At 38.9% G+C, this 26,432-nt stretch overlaps 2 protein-coding genes across 4 annotated transcripts in view; both read right to left on the bottom strand.

Moving 5' to 3' along the window:
* LOC139981431 (zinc finger CCHC domain-containing protein 8-like) overlaps positions 1-8,464 on the bottom strand; it is a 33,451-nt gene extending 24,987 nt beyond the window's left edge. The window contains exons 1-3 of the mRNA XM_071993802.1: positions 8,273-8,464; positions 3,197-3,239; positions 2,549-2,620 (exon numbers count right to left, since the gene is read on the bottom strand). Coding sequence (XP_071849903.1) covers positions 2,549-2,620; positions 3,197-3,239; positions 8,273-8,429 — 272 coding nt within the window. The 5' untranslated portion in view covers positions 8,430-8,464. The remainder of the gene's footprint in view (positions 1-2,548; positions 2,621-3,196; positions 3,240-8,272) is intronic.
* Positions 8,465-11,518: 3,054 nt separating this feature from the next.
* LOC139981148 (uncharacterized) lies at positions 11,519-22,548 on the bottom strand. Of its 3 annotated transcripts, XR_011797792.1 has the most exons (3): positions 22,393-22,548; positions 15,830-21,732; positions 13,597-13,740 (listed from the first exon to the last, which is right to left on the bottom strand). XR_011797792.1 is itself a non-coding variant. In XM_071993340.1 (2 exons), exon 2 carries the CDS (start codon positions 13,736-13,738, stop codon positions 12,812-12,814), a length of 927 nt encoding a protein of 308 aa, XP_071849441.1. In that variant the 5' UTR covers positions 13,739-13,740; positions 15,830-16,544; the 3' UTR covers positions 11,519-12,811. The 3 variants fall into 3 exon arrangements, 1 of the variants encoding a protein (XP_071849441.1); XM_071993340.1 differs by lacking the exon at positions 22,393-22,548 and having other exon boundaries at positions 11,519-13,740; positions 15,830-16,544; XR_011797791.1 differs by having other exon boundaries at positions 15,830-22,528.
* Between the last annotated feature and the right edge of the window lie 3,884 nt (positions 22,549-26,432).

The raw sequence follows: 26,432 nt of genomic DNA, 5'->3' as shown, positions 1-26,432 counted from the left end.
CACAAATGGATCACTGACACAACACACTCTGAGTGTCCATAGGTCATCCAGCTCACTGCACAAATGGATCACCATCACAGCACACTCAGCGTGTCTCTAAGTCATCCAGCTCACTGCACAAATGGATCACTGACACAACACACTCTGAGTGTCTCTAGGTCATCCAGCTCACTGCACAAATGGATCACTGACACAACACACTCTGAGTGTCCCTATGTCATCCAGCTCACTGCACAAATGGATCACCATCACAGCACACTCAGAGTGTTTCTAGGTCATCCAGCTCACTGCACAAATGGATCACCATCACAGCACACTCTGAGTGTCCCTAGGTCATCCAGCTCACTGCACAAATGGATCACTGACACAGCACACTCTGAGTGTCCCTAGGTCATCCAGCTCACTGCACAAATGGATCACTGACACAACACACTCTGAGTGTCTCTATGTCATCCAGCTCACTGCACAAATGGATCACTGACACAACACACTCTGAGTGTCCCTATTTCATCCAGCTCAATGCACAAATGGATCACCATCACAGCACTCAGAGTGTCCCTAGGTCATCCAGCTCACTGCACAAATGGATCACTGACACAACACACTCTGAGTGTCTCTATGTCATCCAGCTCACTGCACAAATGGATCACTGACACAACACACTCTGAGTGTCCCTATTTCATCCAGCTCAATGCACAAATGGATCACTGACACAACACACTCTGAGTGTCCCTATTTCATCCAGCTCACTGCACAAATGGATCTCTGACACAACACACTCTGAGTGTCCCTAGGTCATCCAGCTCACTGCACAAATGGATCACTGACACAACACACTCTGAGTGTCCCTAGGTCATCCAGCTCACTGCACAAATGGATCACTGACACAACACACTCTGAGTGTCCCTATTTCATCCAGCTCACTGCACAAATGGATCACTGACACAACACACTCTGAGTGTCCCTAGGTCATCCAGCTCACTGCACAAATGGATCACCATCACAACACACTCTGAGTGTCCCTATTTCATCCAGCTCACTGCACAAATGGATCACTGACACAACACACTCTGAGTGTCTCTAGGTCATCCAGCTCACTGCACAAATGGATCACTGACACAACACACTCTGAGTGTCCCTATTTCATCCAGCTCACCGCACAAATGGATCACTGACACAACACACTCTGAGTGTCCCTAGGTCATCCAGCTCAATGCACAAATGGATCACTGACACAACACACTCTGAGTGTCCATAGGTCATCCAGCTCACCACACAAATGGATCACTGACACAACACACTTTGAGTGTCCCTAGGTCATCCAGCTCACTGCACAAATGGATCACTGACACAACACACTCTGAGTGTCCATAGGTCATCCAGCTCACTGCACAAATGGATCACCATCACAGCACACTCAGCGTGTCTCTAAGTCATCCAGCTCACTGCACAAATGGATCACTGACACAACACACTCTGAGTGTCCCTAGGTCATCCAGCTCACTGCACAAATGGATCACTGACACAACGCACTCAGCGTGTCTCTAAGTCATCCAGCTCACTGCACAAATGGATCACTGACACAACACACTCTGAGTGTCCCTAGGTCATCCAGCTCACTGCACAAATGGATCACTGACACAACACACTCTGATTGTCCATAGGTCATCCAGCTCACTGCACAAATGGATCACCATCACAGCACACTCAGCGTGTCTCTAAGTCATCCAGCTCACTGCACAAATGGATCACTGACACAACACACTCTGAGTGTCTCTAGGTCATCCAGCTCACTGCACAAATGGATCACTGACACAACACACTCTGAGTGTCCCTATGTCATCCAGCTCACTGCACAAATGGATCACCATCACAGCACACTCAGAGTGTCTCTAGGTCATCCAGCTCACTGCACAAATGGATCACCATCACAGCACACTCTGAGTGTCCCTAGGTCATCCAGCTCACTGCACAAATGGATCACTGACACAGCACACTCTGAGTGTCCCTAGGTCATCCAGCTCACTGCACAAATGGATCACTGACACAACACACTCTGAGTGTCTCTATGTCATCCAGCTCACTGCACAAATGGATCACCATCACAGCACACTCAGAGTGTCTCTAGGTCATCCAGCTCACTGCACAAATGGATCACTGACACAGCACACTCTGAGTGTCCCTAGGTCATCCAGCTCACTGCACAAATGGATCACTGACACAACACACTCTGAGTGTCCCTATTTCATCCAGCTCAATGCACAAATGGATCACTGACACAACACACTCTGAGTGTCCCTATTTCATCCAGCTCACTGCACAAATGGATCTCTGACACAACACACTCTGAGTGTCCCTAGGTCATCCAGCTCACTGCACAAATGGATCACCATCACAGCACACTCTGGATATCCATACTGTAGGTGATCAAACTAAGAAAAGTTTTCATTGGTGCACAAATGGATCACCAACACAGCTCATTGTCTGGATGCTGTACCTAGGTCATCCAACTAAAATAAAGCTATCATCACCCAAGTGGTGTACATACCTTATGCTATCATGGTGCATAAAGATAACTTGAACCACAGGACTGTCTTCAGCAGAAGTAAATTTACCCTCTCTGTAATGGAAAAAAAACAGGACTTGAAAAAGTATACTTAATTCACAAAGGTGACAGCTAAAATGGAAAGACCCAGGAAGGCAAACAAAGTTTACAAGTCAGGTGTAAAGGGAGCTGTTAGTAGCTGAAAGCTTACAAGTTGAGTGGTTCTGACATAATAAGGACATTGTATAAAGCAGCATATAATGACTGGACATTGGCATCATGTGACACCAATGTTCTTTTACCAAATGTATATGTGTCTGAGTTAGTACAATATTTCAGCTTCTGAATTCTGTTCACCATATCTAACTACATGTCTTCATGGATAAATCAGTATAGAAATTGACTTTGACTTGTTGACCACACATTACCTTCAAACTCCCACTAAAACAATAGGTTTCTTCCAATCACTAATGTGCATACCATGTGTGAACTTCAGATAAGAGTTACCCTCTAAAGTTATCACCTTTACTAAAACTTTGATCTTTATTGACTTTAATATTTCTAAGTATTTTGTTTACTTCCAAGAAGAGTCCCATATAAATGAAGCACATGTTTATGAAACACTTGAAAACTTTTTTTGGGTGTATTCACCTTGGTGGCTCAAGGAGTCTGAGACGTCGCCTGAGTTCTTCATCTGGTGTTTCGTTAAGGTATAAAATCATAAGAATTAGAGAGTACAGCACATATTGAAATAAGTCAAATAACAACTACAGTCCAGATAAAGATAAAGATAAAGATACCTTTGTAGGTCAAAAACTAATTCCAGTTGGTGAATATCAGGCATATTAGCACTAAGAATGTAAAGCCATCACTTTGATTTAAATATCTTCTTTAAAGCGAATTCAAGTCAGACATGTTGCACTTTCTGATGAATTGTGGCTAATTGTAGCTGGCTACAGAAAGGAATGGATTCAATGGCATCACCCAAATACTCAATACCTGTGGCAGTCTTAATACTGACTGCATGCTCTGAATGTTATCTTGTACACAGTATTATAGCTAGCTACAGAAGTACTGTGGAACTAGCTTTGAATAGGGATACTCATCACCAGTCTAAATATTGACTATACAATCACTGTATCCAGGAGACCTCATCATAGCTAGCTGCAAAAAGGAAAAGATGAACTGGCAACAACTGACATAATCAATTCCAGTCTCAATATTAACTATAGCACACAATGTTGCAAATGCTGAATGTTGCAAAAGCTGTTACCTGTCAGGTATCCAGATACCCGGGAAAAATTTGTTTACCCTTGCAGGGTTTTCGTTAGTAGCCGGGACCCGGGTCAAATGACCCGCTTACTGCACGTACATGACCCGGCTACTTTGCGACGCTCAGTAAAAAAAATATTAAAAAAATATATAAATTAAAATTTTAAAAAAAAAATTAAAATTAAAAAATAAAAGAAATGACGAAAAAAATCGAGAGGAATAAATGCCCACAACCAGGTCAGGTGTGATTGAAACTGTCACAGCAGTTAACTGTTGGTAAAAACTACAAGAAGTTGAACATTAGTAGTATGGTCGAGGAGATGAGGCCGAGGGGTGGGTGAGAGTAGAGGTAGGCGAAGGGCTTCTCTTGACATACAAATTGTTGCTCAACAGATATAAAAGCTGAATAAAAAGCAGAAGGTTCTATCACAGACCTAGTTGGGTATTTTTTGGCAGTAAAATCCTACTCACTTTGTAGGTACCGTAGACCTATTATCATTTTGTTATGATCGCACTTCATTTAATGCAGCAAGTGCGTCACACCCTTGCTAAGTTCGGTTCAGTGGCTTAGCTACCTCCCTAGGCTCCATGACCCGAGTGTTAATAAAAAAATTCAGGAGAAAAAAAGAAAAATAGGACAGAAGAAAGGGGTGATTGGGAGGGGGCAATATCATTGACCAAGCAACTGTATATTGCACCATTTTGCATCTAGAGACTTTTTAAATTGCAATTTTCCGGCAAAGGGGAGGGGAAACCCCCTCCCCTTAGACCCCTCCGCCATGTCCGCGTTCAGACAGTCCCGCCTACTTTTCAACTTGACCCACCTACTTCATTTCTTAACAAAAACCCTGCCTTGTCTACGCCATTTTCAAGAAATTACATATTTGATGCTACAAAAAGTGACTTATTTTCTCCACTGACAATGTTCTTCATGTTCAAATACGTTGGTGTAAGATATGGCATAAAACTCAGTAAGTTCTATTTGCTTTTGTTGCTTCAATTAACTTGTTAATAACTTCATATAATTAACATCACTACTAACATCGCACTGCCACCTCTGTTTATGTTTGCTCTCCACCTCTATTGGATCAGACCCATATAAAAATCCACTTTAGCTCCTAAACAGATTTTACTACTACTATTATCAATTATGCAGGCCCAAGGTTCGCATTAGCCGTGGGATTCAATATTCACTATAGCACACAATATAGGCATTATTGTAGCTACAGTAGTTGCATACCATTTGCAACACTATGTTAGGCTAGTTGACCAGTGTTACTAAGTGCCATCAGTAGGCTACCAACTTTCCTATGCCTTCGCAAAGGTATATCATTCATAAATTTACTAATGGCAGGATTAATTGAAATGGTGATGAAAACATGAAAATTCAATGAACTGCAAGTCAGCTTCACACATCTTACCAGTAACAATATTAATATTGGCAATGCGAATTTAAAGAACAAATTGAAGGTATGTCCATGCATTCTCCTTTTGCTAGGAAGCAATGTTTGTTGAATAGATTTAGCCAAGTAATAACTGCCAAACTAGGCTAGGCCTAGCTGTACTTATCTCCAAATAATTAGTTGGTCTTCAGGGGCCAAGGCTAGGCCAAGTCATATTGTTAACATTAATAATCGGTCATACTAATTAGCGTCAACAGGCCCATTTCATAACAACTCAAGACAACTCAAGACAACAAGTGTAAAATACCATCAAATACTGTACAATGGTTGTAATCAAAGTGTATCTGGAAACACGTTTAAAACTGACTGAAAGTATCGTGCATATACATAGTTTTTCATGGGAAAAAATGTGTTTATCGTAAAAATAGTCAACTTTCTCCATCTGTAGAATTGGACAACGTGATGCTACTGCGCCTGCGCAAAGACTTTGGACCGCACCATTATGATATGGGTTTGTTTGTGTTAGGGTTTGCGAACTACCTTTGTGTACAGTGTTGGTAAGGTGCAGAGGTGTAGAATATACGGCTCTGGTAAGGCGGGTTGACGTAGTAAGAAGCACCAAAGTAGTATGATGAATGAACTCCACATCATATCTTTGAATGCTTTTAAAATAATGAATATTTCTTATTGTTTTTCCCTTGTACTTTACATATGTTTTTATTAATTTTTACACAGTCTTGCTAACTATTATTTTGTCTGGTTTCATTATTCTGGCCATGCATTTTATTCTGTACATGTCTTTGCTTATTTTACTTTTGACGTCTTGTAAAGACATTGACACAAGTGTTTGAGCACCATTCTCGACTTAAAAATTGCACATATCTGTAGTGTAATGGTGCGGCCCAATGTCATTGCGCAAGCGCAATAGCATCACGTCGACCAATGCTACGGACAGGGTTCGCAGGTTTCTTCCGGGGGTGGAAAAACCGCGGAATAAACCACGGTTTTTTCCACTCGGAAGAAATAGGTTTCTTCCAGTTTCTTCTGGACAAAATGGAAGAAACTCATTTTTTGGGGAAAAACTGTTGATAAAGTTTCATAACAACCTGCAATGATTTCTAACTATGTAATAAATGGACAAGAAGCACTATAGTGTCATCTAGGTAGTCTATATCTAGGTTTGGAGCACATGACCTGCTTCCGGCATATACTGTACACAATATAGTACTAGGCTACTAGCATCGGACAATTCAGGGAACAACTATGGGCAAGCAATATTTTGCAGACCAGAATGGTCCTGATTATAGCCCAGTTCTTAGTTAAAAACTAGTTTCTGAGTGGAGGGGCAAGTGTTCCCTGGAAACTAGTGTACAGTAGGCCTACTAAAATGCACACTCATTACTACTGTACGATTACATTGACCACTATGGCCATATTTTGTGGAGATTGAACTCAAGACATGAGGGTTACAGATTCGACTGGAAGTTGTAGTGTGAAATGAGGGCTGGCTTGTGGCCAGCTGTGTTTAAAGGGTGTGAAGACTCGCCCAAAAAAAACGTCTGATGCCGGTAATCTGACCTAGTTTCGAATGAGGTGTAACAGAAGTGTTAGACACCACCATCGATCGCAGAAAATACACACACAGCTTGCTACCATCAGTAATTACACACTAGTATAGTCAGTACATGCAGCTGCGGTCAATACCCACAGCACAGTGTATACAAACAATGCAGCGATGGACATCTCAGGTCCAGCTAAAAATAAAAAGGTATCACGTTTCATTACTGTACTGTCTGCATTTTGTAGCGACACGAACAAAACGTCACTTGCAAGCAACCGAAAGTTAACTTTTTCAGAGGGCCCTTTGGGGCGAGTCTTCCATGCCTTTAATTGTGGATGTTTGTTCTTTTTGCTGTTGGGATGACAAGTCCTCCTGTTAACTACAAGTTGTAATTTAGGGAGTTGCAGAAATTAAACTGTTGCCTAAATCTAACAGATATTGTTCGGCTATTTTCTTGGTGTTCATTGTATTAAATCCTCAGTTCATGGGCCAATCCAGGTTAATCATTCATACAGTATGGCCAGTTATGCAATTCTGGTTGATGGGGGGATCGCGAGATGATAAGTAGTCCTTCAATAAATGTGATTTATAAGCAAACATCTTTTGGTGTAGAAAAACAACCCAAAATTATAATGAAAACAAAAATATCATATTTTGATGGTTTCAATGGTATGCATTGATGGTAAACTATTTGTCTCTTTATCATGTGTGTGGGCTGTGTTGCATTTATGCCAATTTTCACAGTTTCTACCGGTTTCTTCCAGTTTCTTCCGGAAGAAACTGGAAGAAACCTGGAAGAAACAGGTTTCTTCCAGTTTCTTCCACGTCCCCGGAAGAAATAGGTTTCTTCCGGAAGAAACCGAACACTGGCTACGGACAGAGAAACTTGACGATTTTTACAACAAAAACATTTTTTTCCTGTGAAAAATATGTATGCACGCTGGTTCCAGTCAGGTTTAAATGTGTTTCTATATATACTCTGATTACATCTATTGTATTTGATGGTATTTTAAACTTGTTGTCTTGAGTTGTCTTGAGTTGTCGTGAAATCGGCCTGTTGACGCTAATTAGTATGACCCTTAATAACAGGTCTGGTCAATTTGCTGAATAATTTGGTTAAGCTGACTTGACCTCTTCTTTCCTTAGCTTTTTTTTTTTTTTTTTGGGGGGGGGGGGGGTAAAATCTGGTCACCAAACTTTGCCATTACATATTAAAGGCCAAACTTTCACTGTGCGACTTGCCATATTTTTTATACGTATAGACCTTTATCAATACTGTAAGGCAAACATTTGGGCTCTTTAATTTGTGGAGCGCCAATGAGCCTACATGTAGCCTAACATTACAACTTAATGTAACGGAAGCGAGTTGGAAACTGGGGGGGGGGGGGGGGGTTAGGCCTAGGCTATAGCAGTATAGGCCTAGGCCTAATCCCTCAGTTTCCAACTCTAACGTTAGGACTAACTATTATCCTACATGTAATAAAAGGATACTCTCTTTCTTCAAGTCAGCTAGTAACTTTTCATTATCGATTACTTGTTCTTTAGCACGATTATCTAATTTTGAATGGATGTTCGTTTCGTCGAACTGCTGAAATAACGAAACATCTCCAAATGGATTAGTACGTTGCTGTTCATCGGAGGCCGCCATATTTTTGTTGACCGGAAGATAGCTGCCAACAAGAAGGCAAGAACGTGATATATTCTATGGAACGCCAAAAGGATATACGTGACATCACCACAGACCTAAGGTGTCAAACTCGTATTACAGTTGATATTAATCAATAATCATAATAAGTAAAACAACAGAAGAACATCTTTTTCGATATGACATCAAAAAACATCAATGCGAGGTGTTTTGCTCTGGGACTCTGGGAGTCTTCTAGGAGACCTTCAGCACCATCTGAACATCGCCATATTGCTCACAAACTTCCTATAAATTGATACCAACATTGAGCAACACAAAGGGTTCTTCCAAACAAACTAATAAATCGTCCTCAAGGGGAGAGAAGAAGGTCAAAAAAATATGGACAAGTACCGTACATGAAGTATAAGTACCGTACATGTCTCCCATATTGTTGCCCTAATTTTTCTCCCCTACCCAATTCCACTTCCAAATGTTTGACGACGCGACTGATTCAGATATTCAATTTATTCTCAATTTCTTAACAGATTGAAGCATGAACTTTCCGTACCTATGACACATAAATTGGTTTTGAAAAGTTTCGTTCATAAAAACTGTTTAATTATTGTGACAACCGCACTGGTAAAAGCCTATACCTTCGTATTTTAAATCTTATTTTGGTCTTTCCAATGCCAGTCCAATGCTGTGCTAGGGCAGTGGCACAGGAAACAATCAGGAGGCAGTAAGGTATAACGGAACACCCGTGGGGGTTGGGAGTATTCCCCAAGAAGAATAACGGAACACCCGTGGGGGTTGGGAGTATTCCCCAAGAAGAATTTGGTTTTGTTAGATATTACGGTTGCCTAAATGGGATGTTGGAAATTTCAACTCTGATATATAGATCTCCACTTAATTATCTCAGAATTTTTTATTATCTTGTATTTTGAATATTTACTCACAATTTGGTGTTTATTTTTCGGAAATTTCAAATGTTAAATTTTATTTCCCAATTTGTTTACGAATTTTTGGCTTTTTATAAGGAAATTTCACTAAAGGGCTTCCTTACAGTAACAAAAGATACACTTCTTGTGTTTCTTTTCTTTTTCTTTTCCTTTTTTTTTTCTTTTTGTTATTTTTACAAAACTGGGAAGGACCACGTTTTAATGTGATAATATTTTTACAAATTTATCTTTTTACGCAACTCAATGTGTATAAGGATCATAATACTTTAATAACTGAGAAAAATACAAAGCTGAAGTCATTGAACACATGTACAGTGCACATTATAATCACAATTTCAGTATGATGATGCACTTTTCCTTACAAAAATATCATTTTAAAAATATGCGTAATAATTGTCAAGGGGAAAAGCCTCTGAATGTTGTACAGCTCTAAAAGCAGCTTTCAAAGTTACTCAACGTCTATAGGATATATATATATATATATATATATATATATATTTATATATATATATATATATATATATATATATATATATATATTAGGAAACACACGCGTGACAATAATCCCATTGCCCTTTCCTCAATAATTTCCCTCTTTGTATCAATTTTGTTTTCCATCTTTAGAAAGCGATGAGCTTTTAGTTAAGGTGACTTGCCATGACTAATTGACTATAAACATATACTCGTGAGGAGGAGGAGGTCTGTTTTCAATCAATTTGAGTTATTGACATAACTACAGCGGACGCTACCAGGATTTTGTTTAATAAAAGACGTTTAAAAGGCATGCATGGCGAGATCGAAAATTCAAATATTTAGTTTCTTTTGTTCGTAATATCACTTAGCCTTCTTTCCACTTAAAAGGTTTCACATCTTTTTCATGATCGTTTAAGCATATTTCTGATGTATTCAGTTTGTAATTAACTATAATGTACATGATATATGACGTCAACAATTAAATGGCGATGAGAAAATAAGCTGTGAAGTAGACGATGTTGCCTCATTATTATGTTAATATTACGATATTCCATATTGCCTTGCCTGAATATATCTTGATGTTTCGCTGACTGGTTTTTAATTTGCTTTACTGTTTACGGGGCATGGCGTATTCCTTATATCTACAGAGCATGTGATATGCTGAGTTATAGGTATTCTTTGTACGTTGATAAATCGATGTACATGGTGGTGTATAAATTTAGGTCAGGTGATCCATCTTGTCTCTCTCTCTCTCCCTGCCCTAATGTTACAAGATTGTCAGAGAGTACACTGCTATAGTCAGTCAAGAATATAGTTATTATATAGTATATCTCAGTACCTTTGTTATTATTAACGCTCAGAGACTATTCTAACATTAACTCGGCTGATAGCGTTGCAGCTGGCGCTGACTGATTCTTGTCATCCAACATGATCTGTATCACTTCAAGAACAGTGCCTTATTCAATCTCAGTGTAGCCGTTGACTGTCGTGTTGTTTATATAGTAGTATGACTGTTTTTAACTTTGGATTTGTGACTTAAATTACAATAAAATTAAATGACTTGCGACTTGACTTTGACAGTATTTAAATCAAATGTCTTGATAGAGGCCGGTTTGTGGCTAGCCCTCTCTTTTCGATGAGTGTTCAGAGAATAACGAGGTAGGTTTGTATTGCGCCGACGTTTAACGTCTAGGGCAAGAGAACGTGGTCTGATTCTTCCCCAACTGAATATAAGCCAGGCCCCGACTGAACCATTTCCCCGACTGATGATGGAGGTGGGACGTGTCCCCGTGCCCCCCACCCCCCCCTCCCCTCCCCCTTGTGCAGGCCACCGGGCTCGTTCGAATTGATTTATGACAATAAGCCGGCCTATTGTATTATACGTCCTGCTTTATGTTGTGTTTTGTGTTCACGTACCTGGGTTCATGTCATAGGTTAGTACTCAGAACGCCAACAGTTGAAGCCAATACGGACTGGGAAAAATTATAAGTTGTTAAAAATTATGTGTTGCATGTTCGCTTTGTAATGGCTTAGTACGGTACTATCAATACATTTATGCATTCCCCACTGTGAACCAGACTACAGCTGGATTTCGTCTGTTTTGGTGGATCACAACTTTTATCGTAGATATGGCCTTCCCCTCTTATGTTGAAACAGAAGAATCCTATACACATGTATATATAAATTCACATGTAGGCGCTTGGCAATGTATAATATTATCAATGTATATTATTATCAATGTATAATACTCGAGACGGCATTTAAACTCATACAATTTTAATGAAAAACACAATAGAGTTTATCATTCTGACAAATCTCTTTACGTTTTCAAATTGCAATAACTAAGATCTCCAATTTAGTCGAGTTCTTTTATTACGTGATTGTTTGGGAGTGTTACCAATACATAGTACCCTCGGGATGATGTTTCTGTCAACTTATGCCAAAGTAGTTAAACTGCTTTGATTCCTTATGAGACCAATAATCTTCATTAAATAAGAGGAATTCTCGTTAAATTCAGTCCATAAAACCTAAAATTATTGATGAGTGTACCGATGAGCTCTGAACCTAGTGTTATATTAATGGTCATATAGTCCCACCGAACAGAGACATTCATTGAATCCGACGTGTGTAAATAAGGGGTTGATCAACGGTCTAGGGTGCGTTTCTCACAGGATTAATGCACGATCGGGGGATAATGCAAGCGATGCACGAGGGCGAGCCCGAGTGCATCCAGCGATAGCATTAACACCCGGAGTGCATTTATCATGTGAGTAACGCACTCTAGACCGTTGATTAACCCCGTTCATTCATACACTACCATTTGTGTGGGGGAAAAATCATAACACAAAACATTTTTGGTTACATATAACCAAAGATTTATTAAAGTGATGCCCCGTAATTTTACCGTGCGTTACTCACAGGATTCACCACGGTCAGCTGACCTGAATGGACCAATAGGATTTAGGAATCTTTACTAAGTATGAATGAACTTTATATAATGCGTCGACTGACCAGCACTGAGGTGTCAGACTAGGTCTCTCCCAATTATCTACATCTTAACTCGCAAATACCCATAGGAAATATTCTTCTTTGTGAAAGATATATGCGAAGTTAATGCTTCCTTTCCTTTACGACAAATATTTTATTAAAGCGATACCTAATTGTAATAATAAGGTGGGTCACTTCATTTTTCATAACAAGTAGACCGACTAGCTATAAAGTGTGATATTCAAATCTTTAAGGAATCGACTGATTAGCTCTAAAGTGTGCTATTAACTAACGAGTCGACTGACCAGCTCTAAGTGTGCTATTTACATTTTAACAAGTCGACTGACTAGCTCTAAAGTGTGCTATTTACATTCGCAGCAAGTCTACTAACCAGTTCTAAGGTGTGATATTCACATTTTTAACGAGACAACTGGCCAGCTCTAAAGTGCGATATTCATATATTATAAACGAGTCGACCTACCCTAGCTACGATGCAATATTCATTTTCATAACTCCCTGAAGTACATTTTGAACATCCGGGTCACTCATCTCATTATAGATATCTACGTCACAATTTAATATGTCTGGTCGGGAAAACCTATCAGCCCTTACACGGAAACTTGCATCACGTTCTTGTTTTGAGAGCTCATAAAGACCTTCGGTGTCTGTAGACACTGTCTTCTGAACTATGGGTTTCTGCTGATGCACCCACCTTTCCAAATAATGTGACAATTTTTCTAATTTCGTATTTTCCTTTCCCATTGATTCGAACTCGTCGTCTGTAGATAGAGCCGAATGTACTGTATGCTGGTTATCTATACTACTTCCAACTGATTCCGTGTTTGAATCAGATTCTCTCCTGTCTCCATCACCTGACACCCTTGGACCCTCAGCAAGCCGTCTCTTAACTTCTTGTTTTTTAACATCTTTCTGCCATAACAGGTAAGCTTGTTTGAAAGCCCTAAGTAAGTATACGACCATTGCTCTAGTAGTGGCCTGAGTCTCGCAACGGAACACGTAGCAGTAAAATGGCACAAAATCCCTGTCTTTGCATTTCGTTTCCATTGGATCTTCAAAGTTTGTGACAAATGTGAACACTTTTGTGTATTTCTTATCAGCTGATCCATAGCTGATGTTATGAATAGGTACAAAGGTCTCTCTTCGAGGCGGGTTAAACTTAGGCCCTTCTTGCACCCAAAGACCCCGAGTTGTTATCGTGATCCGGACCGGTTTAAGTGGTTCGTTGCGTGTTTTTTCGACTAAGTGTTGTACAATAACCCTGGTACAATCCCGGTCCAACTTAGCCTCGGTTTCAATTCGACCCATGAATAAGACTTGGAAGTACGGAAGATCATCATTCATATCCACTGAGATACTTTTACGTTTCTTCCGCAGAATTTTAGCCATGTTCATATCTGCATGGTGAGAAAGAAAGAAAGTTAGCTCAGAAATACAAAAGATACAAAGATGTGACCTTGGGAATGGGATCCTATTGTTGTACCCAGAGCACCGATCCCCTCCACCTCCGGCCTCTTAAAGAACATTTTAAATATTCCGGTATATATATATATATATATATATATATATAGATGATATTAATAACCATAATTGCCGTTCTGTTGCTACTGGCGGCAGAATCCTGGAAGAAGTGTGACGAAGGAACCCATCAATTGTATTTTGAGATGGATGTTTCCTTAGCCGTGTACCCCTTGTATGTGCACACTATACAACCATTACATTAAAAGGAGGGGCGGACGACGGTATAGAATCTGCTGTATGTGTTTTATTGCGAACTTCGTTCCTCCATTCACTGTATGGTTACCTCTATCATCCTTAGGACAATACTCTCCCCCCCCCCCCCTGTAAAAACAAGGCATGCATGTAGTGGACAGTCAGAATCTTAGTAAATGGAGATCTATATAAAACAACGTATTTACGGCGGGAGGTGTTGGGTGGAAGTTGGTAAGTCAAAGTTCCCAACAGCCTATCAATTTTTGTTGCATGATGCATTTAAAGACCCCCTTCCCCCTCAACCTACCTCTCCCTCCCCCTCCCCTCCCCCTCCCCCGCCCCTCACCCTCCCTCAATATCGTTTTCGTGTGAATTAGTGGAGCAATTTAAACTAGCGTTTCTTCACATGTAATTCTTCAGGTAACATACACCCATTAATAGCCACATTGACTTACACACTAAATCACAGAAGTAATGTGGCTTCTAATTTTAGATAGTTCTCACTAGCTAAACGCTACCCATCACTGGATAGCTGAAAAGTTGGCCATTCATGGCACCATCAATTTTTCCGTACCATGACCATATCGATTTTTTTGCTATCAGAGCCTGAAGTTTACGTCACTTGTAAACAAACCTCTTCACTCAGTATAGTAAAAATATCTTAAACAAAATCAATTGACAAAATTTTTGCACCTCATGTACTCATTCGTGCTCTTCAACATGCAAGCCATAAAATACCAGATCCTAATTGATAATATATTAAAAAAGATGTTCTCCTGCTGCTTTTATGGACAATCCCTGAACGAGAACATCCGGGCAGATTGACTCTAACAGGAGTATGCCACCGTCAGTGTTAAAATAGAAGTCAAAATAAATGATTCGCAAATGGCGCCTGGCCTTCGTCATTGTTCTTGTGGTTACGAAACAGACAAAAGCTTCAAGTGTTGATTTCAGGGTCATCATTTTGTTCGCTGGCATACGGACACGTCACCAATTGCATAAAAGTTGGCAAGTCTATATACCAGTCCCTCAATGCTATGGTTTGCTACTCAAATGTATGTATACAATTAATATTCGCTGTGATGGATGGATGGAGAAGGGCAGTCAGTTACGGTGCAGAGATGAATGATAAAACTTAATGATTCAAATATTTATTATCAAGAGTTTGGAAATGTTGGGCAGTTGCCCTTTCCTTCCATACTCATACTAGCTGGCCCCCCCCCCTTTCCCCCCATGCGACACTAAAGGTGCCGAAAGCTGCCTGTATTGTTTGTGGCTCTGAAAATGCTCCTGCAGCGCCGCAGGTTTCATCACTGAGCCGGTCGTAACTTATGCCCGTCTTTGAACTCATCCACACATCACACGTACGCAAACAGACATAGCCGCCTCCATCTGAACGGAAATGGCGGTGTATTATCACTGTGACCCTGTCAATAAAGGTCTTCAGTAAGGTTGAGCATCCTAACATTTTAGAAAGTTTTCTGCCTCCAGCTTTATATTCGCACACGTTCAATGTAGCGAATGAGGTCAAATGCATCGAAAAGTGTTACAACCAATTGTCATGTAAGTAGCATTTGAAACCGATATCAAATCAATAACGTTACATCATTAAATTGATTTCAGTTGGATGTGTGTTTACGACGGTCATGTTAAACTGTAATAACTTTTTGACATTGTAAAATTTGAAAAAAAAATATAATAACATTAAAGTCGTAATTCGTTTATGACGGTCGCATGCTTCCATATAAATGAGACCATAATCATTTCACTCACCTGTAGATATGGTAGCGTCAGTTGGTGTCTCCCTACAACAGTATGATACTATTTTATCGCTTCCTCAAAGTAGTATGATCATGCTTCTGTACAGAGTGTAGCTGATAACTTTTGAGTTTTCAAGTTCCAGGCAAAGATTAAACTACACGGACAGTAATTTAGTTTCTTCCATGTTCCGAATAACCATTCTAAATTGAGAATACATTGAATGACTGAGACGAAATACCGGTTGGTATTACTGTACTGTATATAACTTCAATTGAGACTCCCTACAGGATGTGACATACTGAACAGTCAATGATCTGCTGCTAACTGTTAAGTGTCATCGATTTATTGAAGGATCCATGCCTGCCAACCTTCTCTTCTGTTACGGCTTTCAGTAAAGGCAGTGATCTGTATGAAAGTAACTCTAAGCTTTGTCGGATCACCAGAGGAGCGGTTATCTATCCAAACAATTATGGGAATCGTTGGCTCCTTGGCATATACGTGCTTGTATAGTTGGTCGTGTTTATTTTGAGTAAACATGGGAAATATGTGAGAAAAATAACAGCTTGGTAATATTTGGTTTGATAAATGCGAACCCTCAAAGGTATTTTGACGAAATTCCTTCCTTCTGGAATGACGAAGAAGCCTTAGATTAGAACCTTGGTTTCAATGCGTCCTGCTATTTATGTCGTGTGTCGTCTCTTCACAGGCTTTATCTTTTTTTTCTGCTTTCATTCTTTTTCTTTCAGTTTGATACCAGGAATACAGGTCACCTAGAATGGTGATTAGCACATGACACAAAAGCTGGAAAGGACGGGGAATTCCCCTTATTTGTTACCTGTTTTAGTATATGATGTTAGTGTATACATGTTTCGCAACCTGCAATATATGTTCAGTTTCGGCACAGTATATATGTGTTTGATTAGTTGAAAATGCTACTCAGGTCCTTCCAAGCACATAAGAATTTAGACTTTTGTGTTTCTGCGAGTGTTATGAAGAATTAAAGTATAGAGAGACGTTGATCGAATAATTGGCAAAACTTGAGGAATATTGATTCCCATATCTCCCTCCATCCATTCATACCACAACAGTTTGTTGCATTTTGTCGAGATGTTAACTAAGCAGTTCGATATTTTACAGGATATTACTAATTAAATTAAATGAATACCGATAGCAACCCAATGTTTCCAAAGATTCTTAACCAAATATTCCTGTTCGTAAGATACTACTGCTGTCTGATTTAATCTCTCTCAGCTCCACCCCTCTCTCACCCCACCTCTTTCCACCTACGTCCCTCTCTCTCTCACTCTTACTTTTTCTTCTTGAGAATGCGGAACAACTCCGATGCTATCTGACATCTGCTATCTTAAAGAAGTTGTGAAATTTAAAAGAAAAACCAACTTTTGCAAATTATACTATTGGAAGATTTTATGTTATATGAAAGCATTGTTTGAATGCTATAGCTTTAAGGTCTAAGGTCTGTTTCACACAAACACTATATGTAACATACTGTGATTTTACTGTAGTGTACGACTATACTAAATAATTGATAATATACAACTAAAAGAGGAAAATAATCAACATTTTCCAAACTTTTTACCTATAGATTGGGTATGATGGCCCAGGGAGAAAGAGGACGCGTGGCACCAGCGCTGACCTAGCGGGTGCACCCCACACAAATTTGCATAGGTATATTTATATACCCTTAGTACCGGTATATGCTTCAGAATGCACCATATCACGTAGACCCCTCCCCCGGACCCCTCTACATGACAGTCGGCTTCAGTGGTCCCATGCCACCTCCTCCTATGTACAACTTGGATTTGCCCCAATGTAAGGGAGGGGTAGACATTGATGTGCGATGACTTCCGAGATTAACACACGGTGTTGAATAATCACATGAGAGTGTATGCATATATGTAATTACTGAAGTATATGTAGTCATAAATTCAATCACATCACTAATGGAGTTCAGTCCCCGTCATTTGGAAATACTTTCAAACTGCAGCATAATCCTCAAGTACTTTCATTGTCAGCGTTCCTTATTTTATTTGATGAATGATTACATATAGTATACAAACACAAAAACCATAGCAAACTGTTCGATTGGTAACTTCTTTCACATCTTTTAGGAGTAAAATATTTCAATACGCAAAGTTGTAAGAAGTGACAAAATGTTGAAAAGGAGTCTCTAGAACAATAAAGATTGAAACTCTCCGATGTCACACATGCAACTGTAATAGAAAACGTCGCAATTCCAATAAAGAGCCGAGATGAAAATATCGATATTTCAAGTTATAAATCTCCAACTTTGACCTTCCTGTCGCAATGTCTACACAAACGGTTTCATGTTTTTAGAAATGAGTCGAAGTTCTGACCAACAAGCCGAAATCCCCAAAATGTCACTTTTGATAGGCCTTAATATAGTCGAGCTAGTGGGATAATAAGTTGAGATATATTATATGTAGGCTAAGAAGCAAGTCCAATTGGCGAGGGAAACAAAAGGAGAATTTCCTAGGTCATTTTTTGAAATAATGAAATTTGAGAATGACGCTGTCAAAAGTTCAGTTCAGATGAAGCAGTTGAAAGTTTACTGCAAAATATCGCAATTTCATCTTGTTTTTCGAAATTTCAACTAACATTTATTACAAATAAAACATTCCATCTGTAAATGTCATATTCAGGCTAAAACGTCAAAATCATGAGACTATAATCACCAATTTAATCACCAATTATTTGATGATATCAGCAAATCATTTGATGATATCAGCAATTCATTTGCTGATATCACCAATTCAATTGCTGATATCACCAATTCAATTGCTGATATCACCAATTCAATTGCTGATATCACCAATTATTTGATGATATCAGCAATCAATTGATGATATCAGCAATTGAATTGGTGATATCATCAAATGAATTGCTGATATGTACATATCAACAAATGATTTGGTGATATCAGCAAATGAATTGCTGATATCAGCAATTATGTGCATTTACTGATATCAGCAAATCATTTGATGATGTTAGCAAATGATTTGATGATATCAGTAAATCATTTACTGATATCACCAAATCAAAAAATGCCTCTCAGATTGCCGGAAATGACACTTCTGAGGCCTTGCAAGTTGCATCTAAACATTCTTTATTTCATAATCTCACGTTTAGAAATTTACACTTCCCACAAAATTTACACAAATTAGAAGAAGAAAAAATGGTAACATCACTTTGAAGGGAAAAATTGGACAGTATATTTTTTAAGCTCCTATTTAGTTACCGTATTTAACACAGTACTCAGCTACCTCCAGAAAAACATACATTGTTCAACCATCCATGAAAAAGAAAATGTTTCTTATATATACATACATCTACACTCATATTCGGGGATGTCCAGGTATACAGTTGACTAGTTAGAAAAAATGTTTACTGCGGTTTTTTCTGTGGCCAAAGATGTCGATGATCTTTTTCATCTCGTGTGATAAGACATGTGTTGGTGGTTTGCCTTTCTATGATTAGTATTGCTAATTTTGAAAGGCGCGTCTGTTCCATAGTGTTTCTTAAATATGTGGCGACGTAGAGTACTTCCGGTGCTGTGTGTACTGTTAATATACACTGCAAAGCAATTCTGCGTACGCATATGTTGCTATCGTACATGTAAGTTCAGAAAAAATATAGTATCGCTACATAACAGCGTAAAAACCTTTTTGTTCTCCATTCATAAATAAGATACGCAAACTATTTCAGCTCCAATCAATGTTGTATAATTTAATACACTCAATAACTGAATGATGTCTAAATCGAAATTACTATCCGAGTAGTAGCATACTGAGATCGTTTTAGACTTGGTAGTCATTCACTTCAGAGACTGCTAATCTCCATGTATGCATGTCACGGAAGCAGGACACTTCGCCCAACAACCATTTCGCCCAACTGCCATTTCGCCCAACCTTACCATTTCGCCCAACCAGCCTGGTCATTTCGCCCAACCAGTCTGGTCATTTCGCCCAACCAGCCTGGTCATTTCGCCCAACCAGCCTGGTCATTTCGCCCAACCAGCCTGGTCATTTCGCCCAACCTTGACTAAATATGAAACGTTCGGGAATTGTTAACGTTACGGGATATGCAGTTGGCAGTTGGGCGAAATGGTTGTTGGGCGAAGTGACTAGAAAGCCTATGCAGTATGTGTATCTAACATTTAATGTTAAATTTAGCTACAATTATGTCTTCTTAATTCAATCGTTATACTTATCATTTACCAACTTTTTCGATATAAATAATTTAATGGGTCACTGCCTTTAATGTCATAGTCTATATTTGCGTATATTTTTATGGTCCCAATCCAATGAACATTTTAAAAGATATTATCTATAATCAACAGGCCGTTTACACATGCATTTACTAGTGGGAATAAGAACGTTGTCTTGCACTATGCAGTGATATGAGTTAAATTTTAAATGTAATATCGGAACATTTTATTACTTAAATTTGCACTTTGAAATTAAAATGAATCTGTTCCTAAATTTCATACTCATGACTGCATAAATAAAAGGATTGATTGCTGAATTAGAAGCCAATATTAATGCGCCTATGTAGAACGCCCAGGGATTGAGATCGGACTTTATTAACGATAAGAAAGACACTACATAGAAAGGAATCCAGCAGGCAATATAAATTAGTGTAAAAACGATCAAGGCCTTAACAACCTTCAACAACTTTTTGCGTTCTCGCAATGCCTCCTTAGGAATATCTTCCTTCTTCTCAAGGTTTTGTATATTTTCTTTACTCCCATTTAATGTAGTATTCCGTACTGTGGATTTCATGTTATGTGAAAGTCGCAGCTCAGACTTACTTTCACAGAGACTGTCTGCTCGGTTAGTAACATTGTCCTTTGTCGCAGATGAAGAGTCTTCGTGGTTTTGGGTACTAATCTCCGTAATTGAATTACCAGCCGTTTTGTTCACCGTTGATCTGTTTTCTACCGAATTTTGGATCTCGAATCCTTCTGTGTCAAACAGCGTTTCGTTGCTGATCCTTAGTTCACCTTGTATGTTTGCGTTTCCATTGACTTGGCCCCTCGAAGATTCAGAGTTGCTTGTACCAGACTTCACAGCATCATTCGTTGAGTAACCCATTGATCTTCGAGCCTTATGATGCCCTATTTGTTCTTCTATTCTAGCCAATGTTCTTCTCCTTAAGGCTAAAAGAACGCTTACATTTAACACCACAGTAATAGACAATGGAATCAGAAAATCTGGAAAGAAAGAAACTAAGATAACCTTCCTTGGAATTTTACTTTGTATGCAACCAGCGCCCAGAGAAGCACTAAAAATGATTCCCATAGTGTGGACTACGGTGACGTAGAGAATGACGAAGAACCAGGCGATGAGAGATCTGACCATTGCTTTCTTTGGAGTTTGGTCACGTATGTAAATAAGAGCGTCAGAGACGAGTTTGTACCGGTCCCAGCTAAGAAATGCAACAGCTATCGCAGAAAAGAGCGTCATTGCATGTTGAAGGCAACCCCACAAAAAGCAGGGAATAAATACAGGGCTTAGGGAACCACCAGAAACAGCCCATATGAATGTTGCGAGTAAGTCAAAGACACCGACGAAAAAGTCTGCGACTGCTAAATTAAAGATGTAAGCATTAGCAGTGCTTCGGCGGATCGAGCGGTCTATTACGTAACTTATGATGACCAGAGCGTTGCCAAATATCGTGACGACTGCAAGTATGAAGTACGTACCTAAGAGTACAGGAGGCAACGTGATGTATTCTGTAGATGAATCACGAGTACTTGATGCCACTGACGGAAGTGATGACGTCATTTTAAATTCTTAATGGCCTACGTAAAACCAGACAGTTCTAGCCAATACTCTCGTCTTCAATGAACGTATGGTGACTGAAGAGGCTGAAATCTGGAATCAATAAGATGGCCCATGAAATGCTGCTGTGACGGACAATGGTGTCTACGGTTACTCGCCTCTAGTTAAACGGGTGTCAATTTCACATATATAGCTACAGTCTATGTATGAAGATATGATAACATTAATTGAGCGAGGCCTACTATTACGGCATGAGCAGCCGTGTTAACACACATATTCAATAAGTATTAAGAAGGATATTGTGTTTTTCGATGTATAAATCATTTAAACATCTATAGTGAACTCGGTACTTCTGTAACGCCTGTTAAGTTTTTTTGTGACCGCACTTCAAATCATCAGATCTCGAAAATTCACTTAGTATTTCTTTACATCTGCGCTTCTTGTTGTAATCAGAGTCAACATCATGCTAATCATATAGCGTCATAAAGTTTCTCAGAGCTAAATAAAATCCACAAGTTTTGCTGCCGATCAAGTGCGTTACAAGAACAAATAAATTTCATAAATGTTATGTTTATCAACCGGCATTACCAGTGCGAGTATTACAGTGAGCGTCGGCAGTCTAAAGTGACATATAGATTCTTAAACTCCATAGACCATACATCAGTAGGCGTAAGTACATTCAATGTAAGATACATTCCTCCGACAGTAAAGCCAATGGTTGCCACCGTGTTAACGAACTTACTAATTACTTACTTTAAAGTTGTGACGCACATATCCTTTACATATTCTATCGTCTCCAGTTGTTATATCACAGTACCAAATGCGCATATATAACGTCTGCACCGAAACACAAGTACTCCATAGTGTGATTTAAGTACCGCAACTTTAGGTGGTTATATATATCTTACCAACACGATTTTAATCAAGTCTGTTTACCAACCTATATAGCTGTTCAACGGTCGAGTGAACACGAAATGAAGTTAATAACAAACAGACGCATTTGTACTGTATACAGAATATGAGATCATCAGGCTCTGACATTATCCCCTGTACTTCGGATCTCAATCTAGGGACACGGATTTTGTGACTTCACGACTATTATGATTATAATTATAACTATAATTATTACTAATATAATAAGAATTATTATTATTTGAATAATTATAATAATTAATATTATTATGATTATTATTTCTATTATCATGATATAAATATTGTTATGATGATGATTATTTTAATTATTGTTATGATGATGATGATGATGATGATGATGATGATGATGATGATGATGATGATGATGATGATGATGATGATGATGATGATGATGATGATGATGATGATGATGATGATGATGATGATGATGATGATGATGATGATGATGATGATGATGATGATGATGATGATGATGATGATGATGATGATGATGATGATGATGATGATGATGATGATGATGATGATGATGATGATGATGATGATGATGATGATGATGATGATGATGATGATGATGATGATGATGATGATGATGATGATGATGAGTAACTATTACATTTCACATGTAGATTTAAAAAGTTATATGGATGGATACATTCAATCCCAAATCAAAATAGATATCTTTTTTTTTGTGAAGAAAAATTGCTTTCTTAAAAACCAATTTTCCACTTCTAAGTATGATTTGATGTGAACTGACAATCAAACAAGTGCTCAAGACTTTCAACCTGTGTGGTACAAAAGGTACATTGGCTACTCTTAGTTTTGCCCATACTAAACAAAAGTTTATTAATCCCAGTTATTCTATGTATTAAAACAGAATTGAAAATATCGCAAGTTTTACATCTGAAACAGTATAACTCGGCATTTAAAAAATGGCCAGTCCTTCTCCGTAAAAACATTGAACTCTTTATTCCATTTTACTAGTGCTGTAGGTTTCTTGTTTATATGAGAAAGCATCTTAGAATATATCAATTGAGAGACTGAAATCGCATTCATAACGAAATTAAACCAATAACAGTTGTGATTAATAGAGTCAGTGTTTATAAAGCCAGCTCTTCTCCAACCCAGGGGAATACAACCAATCAGGGGCGTAGCGAAGGTTTTTTTGTTGGGGGGGGGGGGGGGGTTGTGGAGAATTTGATTTGCCGACGGATCTGGAAGTGGTGACTGAAATGGGGGAGGGCTTCTAAGGGGAGGGGGTGTCCCCCTCCCCTTTGGAAAATTTTTAGTTTTGAAACTTCCTTAGATGCAATCTGGTGCATATTTTAAGTCAAATTTGATTTGCCGACGGATCTGGAAGTGGTGACTGAAATGGGGGAGGGGTCTAAGGGTAGGGGGTCTACCCCTCCCCTTTGGAAAATTTTTAGTTTTGAAACGTCCTTAGATGCAATCTGGTGCATATTTTAAGTCAAATTTGACACGGAAGAAGCTCCCGTTCTCCTTTTCTCTATTCAGCTTTCCTTCTTTCTTCCCCTTCCGCTCTCTTCACCTTTTCTCCTTTGGCCGACAGACCCAAAATTTGCCGACAGCGACCAAATTATTGGGGGGGGGGTGTGACACCCCCCACACCCCCCGCTCGCTACGCCCCTGCAACCAATTAAACCAAACTATAAAGAAATGGGAACTTTTTATCTGAAATAGGCGCATGAACCTATTATACGCCATTGGATTACCATACTGATCAAACAAGTCGCTGACATGTAATACATTCCTCTTAAACAGAAGATTGTACATAACCACCGTATTATCTACACGAATAAAGGAATCATTCCAGGCGAATTGATTACCAAAATTTACAGTTGGACTGTTGAAGGAAATGTCACACCAAGCATATGTAAGTTGATTAAAAAACGCGTTATTAATATTGTGAATATCTTCCTTAGCACGATTGCACTGGAAGAGAACTTTTTACCAAATGAACCTAACGCAATGTTGAAAAACAATTTCAATGGATGCATGTATATCATTACAGTAAATTGTAACCCAAGTACACTTTAAACTCTTGATGAAACTTTCCATTTACTTTAAATCAAACCTCAATAATAGGACTGATACTTGTTGACCGTTTAATTTTTCCGGATTGCCTTACCAAATGAAATCAAAATTAATATTGTCCGGATCTTTAATAAACTTACTCGGAGGACTAGGCAACACAAGAAATAAAAAATAAAAAACAAGCTGTGAAAATGCAAACGTTTTAACAATAAATTTGCGGTTAAAAGGTATTAAATCCTTGGGTGCCAATGTTCCAAGGCACTTTTTCAATCTAGAAAGTTAAGTAAGAAAATTTAAATGGAACAAAGCATTCCCATCCGTTGTGAAAGAGAGACAAGGAAGTTCACGGGCAATGAGTGGTCTTAACTTGAACATTTGCAATAAACCCGGGTTCTCTCGTTTCATAAGGTCCTAGTCTACGCATGACGCCTGCTTTAGCAGATTAAGAACCCTGATAGTTGAAGACTTGAAGTGAAAGACTCAAAAAAGCGGTGTCGTCTGCGTACTGTAAAACCTCAAATTCCTGACCGCTTATAGTTATGCATTAAATATTCATATTATTTGTTACTTTAAAGCTAATACTTCAACTGCCAGAATTAAAAGATATAAGGACTCATTGGACAACCTTGCCTCACCCCCCCCCCCCTCCGCTAGGACTTAGTTCTCTTTTCTAAATTCAAAAGTTTTTTCCCCTTCCTCTCATCTTGCGCGAGATCTAATGGTAGTACCTTGAAGTATATAATTGTAATAAATTAGAAGCTCGTTTTGAACCGCCCTAAGTTGGGCACGAGCCTCAGAACTTTCTTTAACAAAAAGTATCTGCTCTAGTCCGGAAATCTTACCTCGCCTTCTCTTTTTCGCAGCGCTCTCTATAGCTTTAACTTTTGAATATTTCTTTTGCTATACAGCCCTATTTTCCTTTATTAACGGCAAACCAAATTTGATTACTGATGCGGTCCGCCTAGCTAATTTATTTCGAAAAAAAGTAAATACTACTTTCGGTGAAAGTCTGTGACTTTTCTTGGGGATATTGAGTAACAAATGTCACACGGTTGGACAGGTGCGTAGCGAGGAATTTGCAGGGGAGGGGCGAATCCTTTAGGCAAACTATCTAAGCGTAGCGCCACCATGTGTTGCCGCGAAGCGTAAAAGAAAATTTTGGCTGAAAATGCCTCCCAGATGGCTGGAAATGGCACTTCCCAGGCCTTGTAAGTTGCAACTATTTTCTATTTTGAAAGTACTAGCGATATCATAAAAAAAATACAAAATAAATATGCTCAAGGGGTCGCCCCCCCCCTCTCTCTTGGTTACGCGCCTGCGGTTAGAAATCTTGTAGGAAACAGGCAAAATGAAAACCCAGTGAACCCATATTGATGTGGATCATATATATGATTGTACGTACTTACACTCATACACAAGAGATGTACAGACCGGATAATAATCATGAGTGACAACTTGCTATACGGTCACATGTCAAAGAAACGACCACGAAGTGCCATTTACTTCATGCAGCATATGTTGGATGAAGTTTTGGATAATAATCTTAAGCATTTTTCTATTTATAGCCACCAAAAAATAACTATGCCACCAAATATTGGGGGGATATTAGATACTATATCCCCCACCTTAAATATTGGTGGGTCATGTCCACCCCATGATCGCCCAGTTGTAGTCCCATGTGTAAAAACATTTTCCCATTCCATTCATGCGGCCAATATCTTTCATCTGCAATGCAGCTGCGCGTTTCCTGAATGTAAATAAATATAATGTAAACGAGCTGCCATTACTTGCATGCTAACAACAACATA

The sequence above is a fragment of the Apostichopus japonicus genome, chromosome 15, assembly GCF_037975245.1.
Source record: "Apostichopus japonicus isolate 1M-3 chromosome 15, ASM3797524v1, whole genome shotgun sequence".
NCBI classification, from domain to species: Eukaryota; Metazoa; Echinodermata; class Holothuroidea; order Aspidochirotida; family Stichopodidae; genus Apostichopus; species Apostichopus japonicus.
The sequence above is the reverse complement of the archived record's forward strand: the minus strand, read 5'-3'. Positions and strand labels throughout refer to the sequence as shown.